The following is a 12,091-nucleotide window of genomic DNA, read 5'->3' as shown; positions in this document are numbered from 1 at the left end:
TTGTACAGACAGGAGTTTGACCCCCATAGACTTGCCGTTGGTCTGTGGCTGACGAGCCGAAGCTAGTATGAGGAACGGTGTGGATCGTGCTGAGAAAGGACTCTTCAATCGACATCATTGGCGAGTAGAAAATAGGACCATCTCTTTTTATTCATAGCTTTGAGTTGGCATGTGAAACACTTCTTGTTGACAGTTAAAAGATGATGTGTTCTCTCTCCTATCAGTGTTCAAGAAGGCGGTGATTCTGGTCTACAGGGAGAGCAACAAATTGAAGAAGAAGATGGTGAGGATTCTCTTCGTCTCATCTCCTTTTACTCTCAAAATGCATTTGATGGCTTCTCTGTTGCAAGGCTTAACATCTTTCTCTCTCTTTCTCTCTCTTTCTCTCTCTCTCTCTCTCTCTTGTGTGTGTGTGTTATCCTGACATGCAGGCCACCCCTCGCTCTGCGCTCTCCCACGGAGACACGGACCTCGTCAAGTTCCGCTGGCTCATCCCGCTGTCCTCGCTGCAGGTCCGCTTGGGCAACACCGCTGGTAAGAGACGCAACCAACCATCACACATATACACCAGTACAATAATACACACCAACATACACACACACACACACATGTCAAACACACCATGAAATCGCCCACAAAAGAGATAGATTTACATAACTAAATCTGTTCCTCTTTTTATCTCGTACACACACACACACACACACACACACACACACACACACACACAATCTTGTCGCCCACCCCTCCTGGTATTTAAAAAAAGATACCTCCTCCTCCTCCCCGCCATCTTCCTTTCAAATGAACCATATTTTGAAATCTAAGTCTCTCCTTTATGGCTTCTTTCCTTCCCAGGAACTGGCACCGAGACCAGCTGTGTCTGGGAGCTGATCCACACCAGGTCTGAAGTGGAGGGGAGGCCAGAGAGGGTCTTCCAGCTGTGCAGCAGGTACATTAAAACCCTTTCACTACCACACTACCAAAGGGTTAACCCTTTCACTGCGACAATACAGAAGGTTAATAACCCTTCCACTGCCACACGACAAAGGGTTAACCCTTTCACTACCACACTTGGTAGTGAAAGGGTTAACCTTCTGTAGTGTGGTAGTGAAAGGGTTAAAAGGAGACCGGATCCTACAGTCTGTTTTCCAGTCAGAATGGGGCTTGATGTCCATATTGATCTTGTTTCTTGGGCTGCTTCCGTTTCTTTCCGCAAGCAAGCTGTTTTAGTCTCATCTTCAGATCTCCGGTCTGCTTTTTCTAAAAGATAATATCGGTATTAAAATCTGTGGAGTCGCCCCAAAAATAAACTTGGCTCTAACCCATTTGGATTTCAGTCCATAGCTTATGAAATTCTGCTGTATAGTCTACCTCTGTTGTTGCTCATCGTTATGGCTGGACGGCAGCGTAGCCACTGAGAATAGACCTTTAGTTAAAATGGAATTGCTTTGATGAATCTCCTGGCACTTCCACATATTGTATATATTTATCTAATCTTCCTAAGATGAATAGCAACAGCCACAAGGGGGACCATAACCTCTGTCCAATAAACCCCAGAGAGTGGATGTCGACTGTATACAAAAGAAATACATTTCAAAGCCATAATCTTATTATTATTCTATTTCCACGTACACATATACCACCTGTTCTACCCACTGAATGTTGATTGTGCGTACGCCGTGTTTCTTGGAAGTGTACCGTCTAAAAACCCGCCGCCGCCCGTGTCCTCTGTTTCCCAGCATGCCGGAGTCCAAGGTGAACATCATCAAGGTGATCCGCTCGGTCCTCCGGGAGAACGTGAGGAGGAACATGAGGGGCGACGGCACTCTGGAGAGAGGCTGTAAGGAGCGCCTGGCCCCCCTCCGCAACACCCTGCCCTCCTCCGCCAGGATAGGTCAGCATGCACTCATCTCTGCATCACTAACCCCCTCCCCCCCCAGCCCGACGGTGCCTTACGGAGGGGCAACCTGCAGGGAAAATGAGAATTCACTTACTGTAGATTGCAGATCGTCACAGGGTTGGAAATGGTCCTGTCTAAAACATCTAGATGTATTAAGATTTGTAACATCATGTAAATGTTGGACATGTTTGTTCCCTGTGCCGAGAGCAACAACGGGCATGGGTTCCGGGGGAAACATAACTTTGCTCACACAGGGAGTGTTGCATGGTGGTGCAACTGCTGCTTGGAATGTAAGCTTTACAGATGGGTTTGGGTTGGAAAAAATTAGTGTGAGGTGTTGACATTTTTATGTAAAAGCTATCTTACCCTCATGTCAAGATTTAAATTGTCGAGCATACATGTGCCTTTATAATGATAAAAGGTGATAAAATGCTTGAGATATGGAGGAGTGTTTTTGGCCAGATCAGTGTAGCATCTCTCTGACCTCTCGTCTTCACTCCACCAGGTTCCAGATCAGTGGAGCATCTCTCTGACCTCTCGTCTTCACTCCACCAGGTTCCTCCAGATCAGTGTAGCATCTCTCTGACCTCTCGTCTTCACTCCACCAGGTTCCTCCAGAGCCACCTGGCACCTGGCGCCTGCCCAGGCCGGCGCTCTCAAACCGGGCCAAGACTCGGACGAGGGCAGCCTGAGCAGCGGCACGCACAGCTCCACCGGAGCCCCCCAACCCCCCCAGGACCCCAACCCCCGCCCCGCTCGACAGAGCTGGTCCCAGGGCTTCGGGCGCAACTCCCAACCCCCCGCCGCCTCTGTGAAGGAGTCCGACATTTTAAGCGACGAGGACGACGAGGAGTTTGGCGAGACGGGAGCGCGCAACTCCCCGCCTACCAGCGCCATCGAGGCTCAGTTCCTCCAACTCGCGCTCTCGGAGGAGGCGGCCTTCCAGCGCGCTCCCGCGCCCCGCGTCCAGCCCGAGGGGGCCGAGGTGGACACTCCGGAGAGCGAGCCCAAAGCGCCACACGGCCACTTCAACCCCGTCAAGAGGAAAGGCGGAAGTAGCTTGAGGCGGGGCCAGGGGGCGCTGCTGAGCATGCGGGAGCACAGCAGGTCGCTGGACAGCCAGACGGACGCGGTGACGGCGACGACGGGGCCGGTGGATCTCAACGCACTGCTGGAGAGGGAGTTCAGCGTCCAGAGTCTGACCTCGGTGGTCAACGAGGACTGTTTCTACGACGCGGCCGAGGACAAGGCGACGGATGCCAGCGCTGTCCCCCCCTCCTAGAGTCGGGGGGTTGGACCGAGACACGGAAAAAGAAAGAACATGTCTTGACCGTCGGTACCTGGAGAGAGTATGAGAGAAAGGGCTAGGGTGAGGGGACGCAACCAAGACCAAAAGCTGCGAGCCGCGCCCCTGTTTCCCGGGAAGGGAAACCCCTGTGATTCCTCCGTCGGGTCTCCCGGAATGGTACCGGTGTTGTGCCTCGGCTCTGAAGGATGTGTTCTTGTAGCAACGCAACCTACCTGCTTGCTCTGGCCCAGGTGTAAACGGTCCGTTCTGATAGATGCCTATTCCTATTGGCTCAGGGCCCCCCCCCCCCCCCCCCCCTCGAGACGAGGTTACTCTGTCCCAACGATAATGACTGCAATGAATCTGCCAAGCACTGATGCATAGCCTGGCTCCACCCAGCAGCTCTCTACGCCTCCTGCTAGCCGGGTGGCATCTCAATAGTATGAGGTGTCTCACTCCTATTCCTCCTCGCCTCCTCTGTCCCTGTAAGACTGGGAGATGCATCATGGGGGAGTAGCCGCCTTGATATTTGTACCAATTAAAAGATGGGAGAGGAGGAAGCAGTGACGGGGGGGGACACCACAGGCTATTGGGAGTCGCCCTAAGAGCTGTGCTTGTATACCCAGACTTCCTGAGAAGAGAGGGACGTCTGAGTGAATGAACAGGATGGACATTGGTTTGATTGCGACTCTTGCCTTTTTGCTGTATTTCGTGCACTAAAGTACTGTTTTGCCTATATATTTGAAATATACTTTTTTTTATCTGTACATCAAGAAGTTTTTATTGTTTTTAAGGCTGTTTTTATTTATTGATTGATGGGCTTGATTTTGTATACTTTAGCGAAGGAGGTTTTTGGTTAGGCAAAACATTTGGTCCATCTGTAAAAGACAAAAATGAAAGAATGGGAAAAAAAAGATGCAAATACAGTGTGAGAAATTGTTTCACATTGTTTAAATGTCGCCTGTTGGATTATGGGGGTTTTCTTTCTCCTAAGGATTGTAGTTTCCAGTGTGCACATTGGAATGTACAGGTGTTTCATGAGATAAAACTGGTTGATTCAATGGTTTGAACTGCAATACTGTTCCACGCCCAATGTTTCTTTTTATGTTTGTACGTGCCGTGTATATATTATCCTTTACCTTTCCAAAGTACCCGTGCTGTAAATTTGAAACATTTGATATATTCTCTTATACATACTTGACATTGTACAGGTAGAGAGAAGGTGGTAACTTGCAATACATAACGGTGAATATTTTTGTAAAGGTACTTGGGTTTGTCATAGCATTGAGTGCATTTTTGAGGTACTATACAAGACGAGGCATCAGCGATCCACTCTTACCATGCCTTTAATGCTAGCATACCAATGAATGTGAATGTCCCTTTCTTATGGAATTGTTTTATAAATAAACGTTATTTTTTTTTTTCCTTATCTGTGAATATGACTTGGATCAAATTTCTTTTTTCTTTTACGCTGTGTATTCGGCGTTGACAGTTTTTTTCATTGACTGGTAGAGCAGGGATGAAGGTTCTGTCTTATTTCAGGCTCCGTCAGAAGAACTGCAGGCTCCGTCTCTGGGCTGTCGGAAGAACTGTCGGAGTCCTGCATCTCTGTCTTGAACCGAAGGTACATCATCAATAGGATGCATAATTATCCACAAGAAGTGGGACAGAGTCACAGGAAGAAGGATGCGGAGGAAGTGTTACGACGTCACTGGGGTTTTGTCAGTGAGCACGCTGACAAGACAGTGCTGTACATGTGACTGAGGAATCTAGGCTGGATTTACAGAAAATCACATTTTCTAATCTGCATGGCGAAATACTCTGAAGCAGGTGTTGACAGCCTGCCAACCACAATGCTGTTTAGTGTTCAGAATGTCCAGTGACATAAGAAACGTGCTCTGGTTGGTGTTCAGAATGTGCAGTGACCAGGGGTGTAAAAAGTACCCAGAAATTATACTTAAGTGAAAGTATGGGTACAGTCTCAAAATCGTACTCAGTATCGGGCTAAAAACACACTTGAGTAAAAGTCAAAGAGTTTCTACTTTTAAATGCTCTGGTTGGTGTTTAGAATGTGCAGGAAACATGCTCTGGTTACGTCTGAAAAGATAAACGTGCAGAACAGAGCTGTCATTCCACTCTGGTCAGGTCACGAGGGTTAACTATTGTGTGTGTTCGCACTGTCAAACGATATTAACCCTTCCAAGGCGGTATGTTTTCAACTTGGAATTAATTCTATCTCAAAATGATACCACCCGGTAGCTCTCAATAGCCCGTAGCCGTTGGGATGTCTTTAGAATATTAAATTCTGAAAATTCGAATCTACATGAGAGGCACAGCTGAAAGGGTTAAAGTTTCTATCTCAAAGAGATTGGATTGACGAGATATTCAGCATGTTATCATTTACATATCTGAGAAGCAACAGGAAAGCGAACCGCAATGCTAAGTGATGTCCATATTTCATTAAGCGATGGAATTCTGGTAGGGTAGGTCAATAATAAATAATAATGGATTGGATTTATATAGCGCTCTTCTCTGACTGACTGTTGCTCTGACTCAGAGCGCTTCACAGAGTCCATTATTCGTTCATACACAGTCATACCGGTGGTGGTAAGCTACAATTGCAGCCAGAGCTGCCCTGAGGCAGACTCACGGAAGCGTGGCGAATAATCAACGCCTACGGCCCCTCCGACCACCACCAACATTCATTCACATGCATACACATTCATACGAGGCAAGTAGGTTAAGTGTCTTGCCCAAGGACACAACGGCAATGGGATGGACATGGGCTTGAGCGGGATTCGAACCACCAACCCTTCGATCATTGGCCGCCCCACAAGGTCAGGGATAGTTGGAACAAGCCAGTGATTCCCGCTGCATGTTAATACTTTGTGTGTTTTCTTAATTTTTTTACTCAGTGAGCACTCATTTGCATTTGGGGGGGGGCGGGCTATCTGCTAATTTTGGCCAATCAAAGTAGACAAAGTAGACAAATCTTTAGTCGGGGACAGGCCTACACACTACACAGGGTCATGGTTGGCACATTAGTCCTGTAACCTCTACTACTATAGTTATACACAGAATATAACTTCTCATTATCATGTGTCAACCAAGTACTAAAGAACACAACACTTGCTTCCTGTCAAACCCCTTGCCTCTAGGTACTTCTAGGCACCTCTTATCACGCTTGACTGAACATAAATCAGTATTGTGACATCATTGCATGATGATGAATGCTGTTAATTACATTATGTATACAAACCAAGCCACACTGATTGCATAACTGGCACCAACGCGATCAGAAAATGTAGTAGACACAACAATGTCCACAATTCTAAAATGGTTGTTTTGATATCATTACTGACAGAAATCTGTTCAATAAATAATGTAGGCCTACAGTCTGTTATCCTAAAGTCCTAACTGCCATTAATCACTGTGCTTATTTTATTTAGACAGACGGTAAGCTGCTTAAAAATAGTGTAGGCTTGCCGCTTTTTATATCGAGCCTTTTCACCTCAAGTTCAAGGTTTATAAATTAGTGTGGGTTTCAACCTACGCACATTTTTAAGATCACATTTAATTATTTCTATTAATGAGGTCCTTGAGCTATTTTTATCATTGAGGCCCTTGCTGTATTTTAACTATTTCAGAGTAGGAAACACTTGGTATAATATGTAACTCTTAGTCAATGAAAAGGTATGCGACAGCTTAACTTGCTCATGGCTATTTTTATAGCTGAGTGTTTACCGTGGCTACAAATTGAAAATGAACTTGCCAACTAATTTATTTTTTTTTATCCACTTTTTCTCCCATTTTCTATATTTTCTCCCATCCCAATTTCGTATATCATCCAATTCAACCCTCCCCTGTCACGAACGCTGTTTCTTGCCTCCCACAAGCCGGCTGCAATGTGGACTAAGTCATACATAGCACAAGTCCCCTCCAGTACTTGAGGTAACAGCAGTCGCATCTTTTCACCTGCGCAGCTCGATCTCTCAGTGGCGAGGAGTAACGCGTGGGAGGCTCACGCTGCCCCCGACACTTCCTGATTCTACTGCGCAGGCGCACCAACCGACCTGTAGGAGTCGCTGTCCACAACGCCCGATCCCCACCCTTCAGTTTCCCTCCCCGTAATACGGCCAATGTGTATTACTGCGGACGACCAGCTAAACTGAAAACAATGTGGAGAGCTGGATTCGAACACGCGAACCCAGCGTCTCCACATTGGTGGCGAGTGCCTTGCCCACTACACCACCTAGCCGCCCCGAACTTGCCAACTCATTAAAGATTACTCAAGTACACTATTTCTGCAGTACCAACGGACAATTCATATGCCAGCCGATGCATCGTTCCTTTTCCCAGACCGAAATATTATTTGTGATTTGTCCCATGAGATGGGATTCTGTCACTTGGCCTGCAAGACATTATGACAGGGCTTATATGATCACTACTGCACAAAGACTAGTATCCGCTCACTCAAACACAACAAAAAAACATGCAAAGCAGATGACTGGTATTTATTTATTTATATTTTTGAATAAAGTCATGGACATGAGAAGGAACCCGCTCTTCTTTGACTGGAGTGTTTCTGGAGCTGACAAATTTCCAGCACTTTCCTCCCGCCTTTCAGCCTCATCTCCCTTGTGAATAAGCAATTTATAGAGAGGAGAGGGGAAAACTGGCCTGGATATGGTGCTGCCATCCTGCTCTCATTCTATAAAAATCACCCTGTAAATGCTTTCCGACTCTCTTCCCCCCTCCCCACCCCCCCGGCTCCCACAGGGCGAGGTATTGCAGGAGTTGGATCTGAGGTAAGAATTAGGGGCACGAGGAGGAGGCGTCAAACCTCTCACTTTTTTAGGGTCTTCGGTCGGTCAGTAGAACATATCCTTCACTTTCCTACCCCAGTGGCTCCAGACCAACCCCAGTCTAGAACGAGGAGGTCCTGCAGGCATTCCAAACCAGTTTCCTTCCTTCCTTCCTTCCTTCTATAGCTACTCCCCCCATCATCTCTTTATTGTAGATCCTGTTTTCGTCCCAGGATTCAGTGCACGCCGAGTTTACCTAGCTCCCCTGGGAGCATATATGGGGGAAGAAGGCTTTAAAAATGCATGCTTAATGCCAGGTGGAAATGTCGAGGCTAAAAGCAGTCCGTTGTCTCTCTGCACTAACGGAGGCCATTAACCGCCCGTCATCGGGGTTGTTCCTGAGGGCTGGGCGGTGGAGGTCTTCCCGACAGAGTGACGGGAGTCACGTCCTTCGGTGGGCCGTGCCTAGAGAGGTTCTTCAGCCTCAGTTCTTCTCTGAACTCGTAGTCGAGGAGGCCAGGTTCTCGCTCGCAGAGGTCGGCGTAGATGTCCGCCAGGGTGCTGAACTGGGCCATGGTGAGCTGCGTGGGGCGAAGGGTGGGGTCCACGTCCGCCCGCTGCATCATGGACCCCGCCAGCTGGAGACGCCGTGCCTCTGGGAAGAGCATTCTGGGGGGAAAACACAAAAACAACAAAGATGAGAGAAGGAGGCAATCAGTGTTGCATCTCAGGATGCTTTGATATCATAATCATCATCATGCATCTTTAATTGCATTCTAAAATTCAGAGTGAGAAAATATCATCCCTCAGCAATTACTTCAAATGTGTGAAGTTAACTGAAATCCAACAGAGCTGTGCTCGCTCATGAATTCTTAATGTTTCACTGCTATGCTGCAGACGCCGAGATACTGATGGAAGGGGAAGCCGTTACACCCCCCCCCCCCTGCTTCATACAAGCAGCTCTACAGGCTCCATTACTTGGACCTTCACAAACCTCACGGCCCTCTGCAAGACGAGGATGAGAAACCACTGAGTTGCAAATAGGGCTTTACCGAATATTTCATAACGTTGACGTTCAAATTCTAAATCAACATTCGAATAAAAAAAAATTCTTCATTCTGTTTAAACCAATGGGGTTTTTCTTCACAGTTGCAGATAAAGATTAGGCTACACTAATATTATAGTATATGACTAGTCATAAACATTTAAATAAAACATTCATCATAAATTATGTAAGTTAGCCTCCGCTTGGTGCTCCATCAAGACGTCACCACCACTTTCGTACCAACCGTGCCCTTATTGGATTATTTATGTTGACGAAACTGACGAGTTATATTCATTAACACTTTGAGCGCCACTCACGGCTTTTCTCGGGTTTACGACCCGACCGTTGAATGCTATTCTCAGATTCTTTTTTGGTGATCTGAAATATTGCATCACGCTCCAGGGACCGCCGGCGATCAGATGTGAAAAAAGCGCCCCCTATCGTCTCCCAGATGGTAAATCACCCTTTTGGAATGGACTCAATGAAAGTGAATGGGAGAACGGATTTCTGACTCCACATTTTACTTCTCACTGATGCAGCCGGGGTCTACCAGAGTTCATTCTGGAGCCTCTGAGCCACGGCGAATATGGGTTATACTGTACACACGATGGATCAATACATTTATCGATTTTTTCGAATGGCGATCGGAAATTGGAATAAACCATTTGGATACCATCTGACCTCAGGTAAGGAATCTATGTTATCAGTGTTAGGATAATCAGACTCGTTTTCACAGAGATATAAGCGTTTGTGATGATATGTGATATGGCTGTTTTGACTGTAAAAGCCATGAGGAAATAACAGCAGCGATTATCAGTGCACGGCACGAGCGTGCGTGCGCACACATATACTATCGATCATCTAGCGTTTATTTGAAAACGATTCATAAATAGGCCGACAAATGACAACGTTCTGGAATATTCCAGTAAAAGGCGATTATCATAGGCATGGGTTGTTTTTCCCCAGAAAACGGGTGATTTTCAAAATGCTATCAAACGGAAATGAAGCGATAAAAATACAATCTGCCTTGCCAATGTTGACTGGAAAATGAGTCTTTGATAAGCGACGGGCAGATTAGACACATAGCCATCATTTAAAACATAGATTAGGCGATATTAACGTTAACATTGGCCGTGGATGTTGGCATCAAGGGGGTAAAAAGGAAAACACGGCCCGGCACTGAAAGTGTTAAAGAAAGTTGATTTAATAATAATAAAAGTACTAATTTAATCAGATTAATCACTTTATTCAAATTGAGGATTTAGTTTGAGGATATTACATTCAAGTAAATTTTTTTTATTTAAGCTTCGTTCGAATACTTCAATAAAGACATTCGGTACAGCCCTAGTTGCAAAGGCCTCCAGAGAGTCGGCTCTCACAGCAGCACCCGTACAGACTGCTGGTGGTGGTTAGAGGCTTTCTGAACGCCTCTGCGCTGGAGCCTCCCGCCTCTCCAATCTGCTAACGCTGCCGCTAACAGGCTTCAGTTACATAAGTTACTCTGCTGCCTCATCCTCCTACCGTACAGCACCCCGGTGACTCATAATTGCCGCTCTCCTCTGCGACAGCGAGCATCCTTTTGTTATCCCAACCTACGCGCACTATCCAACGGGCACGGGGCGAACGAAGGCCACTGTCGTGTGTCTGATGAAGAAATGTTTGAATAAAGCTTGTTCTGCGTTGCCTTCGGTTTGAGACCGAGAGGCGGTTGGATGGATGGAGAGTAGAAGTAGAAAGCTTTGTCATTGCACAATACAGTACAACGAAATTAGTTTGTGCAGCACCTAAAATAACGATACCTACATAGGGCTGACCCCTATTGATCGATTAGTCGACTAATCGGTCGAAAGGAGCCGTAGTCGACTGGCCAACCTCTTAGTCGAATATAATTAATTTTTTATTTATTTTTTTAATCATTCTTTCCAAAAGAAAATAGGCCTAGAAGCGTGGCTAACGCTAATGGCACGCATACCAGAGGCTAACTGCCTACGAAAACAGGCACAGAGGCACTGAAAGAGGATTTCACCCATCTAATGAACACACTAGACTAGACAAATATCTTTCTAGATGTATCCATCAGTGGACCAATTGCATGCTTTTGCAGAGGACAAGAAGCCTCCGTTGACTCCTTCAGACATTAAGCACCCCCACAGCCCAAATGGAATGATAAAGTAATTTTTTTTTTTTTTTTTAAATATTCTTTTTTTTTGTCGACCAATAGTTGACTAACGGCAAATTTTGGCCAATCCTAGTCAACTATCCAAATCCTTAGTCGGGGACAGCCCTACTACATACACACTCTACCACACAACACATCCATGATGTACCGATAGACACACTACCACATACATTAGTTGTACCCATACTCACTACCACACATTCATGTACCCATACTCACTACCACACATTCATGTACCCACACACACCCTCTGCTACATATGCACTTATTCACAAGAACAGAGAACTGAGAGGTGGATGGAAAAGGGTTCCGGTGGCGGAGAATCGAGCAACAAGACCAGAAAATTACGGGTCCGACGGGCCTTTATTGAGGAGAGCAATACTACTCCAATGTACAGTTTCTACGTCAAATGTATATACTCTCTTTTCTGGACTCTTTTCGTATCACAAACAGTACTGTATTTGCAAATCTGGTATGTCATAAATGTATAGATGTAGCAGTACTGTCTATCTGTATGTTGTGTATGTCATATATGTCCTGATGAATTGAAAATGGGGGACCCTGATGTAAACAAGACGAAAGTCTTTCTCTGGTCTGCATCCCCTTAACAATTGTATGTATTGAGCTGTACTGTATTGTACCCATTCTGCAATCTGTTAATAAAGTTTTCAATCAATCAATCAACTCACTCGATCCCTCTGTAGCAGTACTTCCTGCGGAACTGGAAGACGTTCCTCACTACTTTCTCCACCAGCTTGAAGGGCTGCTGGATCTGAGGACGTACCAGTGGGGTGAAGTGCACCACTCCCACGTCCACCTAAAACACACACACACACACACACACACACACACACACACACACACACACAGAGAGAGA

General features: G+C 46.1%; 2 protein-coding genes across 2 annotated transcripts in view; one reads left to right on the top strand and one right to left on the bottom strand.

Annotated features, from left to right (window-relative positions):
* tiam2a (TIAM Rac1 associated GEF 2a) overlaps window positions 1-4,616 on the top strand; it is a 91,137-nt gene extending 86,521 nt beyond the window's left edge. The window contains 5 exon segments of the mRNA XM_084311574.1: window positions 225-283; window positions 432-534; window positions 853-946; window positions 1,737-1,891; window positions 2,506-4,616. Of these exon segments, the coding sequence (XP_084167700.1) occupies window positions 225-283; window positions 432-534; window positions 853-946; window positions 1,737-1,891; window positions 2,506-3,179 (1,085 nt within the window). The 3' untranslated portion in view covers window positions 3,180-4,616.
* Window positions 4,617-7,969: 3,353 nt separating this feature from the next.
* Window positions 7,970-12,091, bottom strand: part of tfb1m (transcription factor B1, mitochondrial) — a 41,165-nt gene continuing 37,043 nt past the window's right edge. Inside the window, exons 6-7 of the mRNA XM_084311132.1 lie at window positions 11,904-12,031; window positions 7,970-8,659 (exon numbers count right to left, since the gene is read on the bottom strand). Of these exons, the coding sequence (XP_084167258.1) occupies window positions 8,374-8,659; window positions 11,904-12,031 (414 nt within the window). The 3' untranslated portion in view covers window positions 7,970-8,373. The remainder of the gene's footprint in view (window positions 8,660-11,903; window positions 12,032-12,091) is intronic.

This window comes from Notolepis coatsorum, assembly GCF_963971535.1.
Source record: "Notolepis coatsorum genome assembly, chromosome: 3".
Taxonomy (NCBI): Eukaryota; Metazoa; Chordata; class Actinopteri; order Aulopiformes; family Paralepididae; genus Notolepis; species Notolepis coatsorum.
Note: the sequence above shows the minus strand (reverse complement) of the source record. Positions and strands in the feature narration are given on the sequence as shown.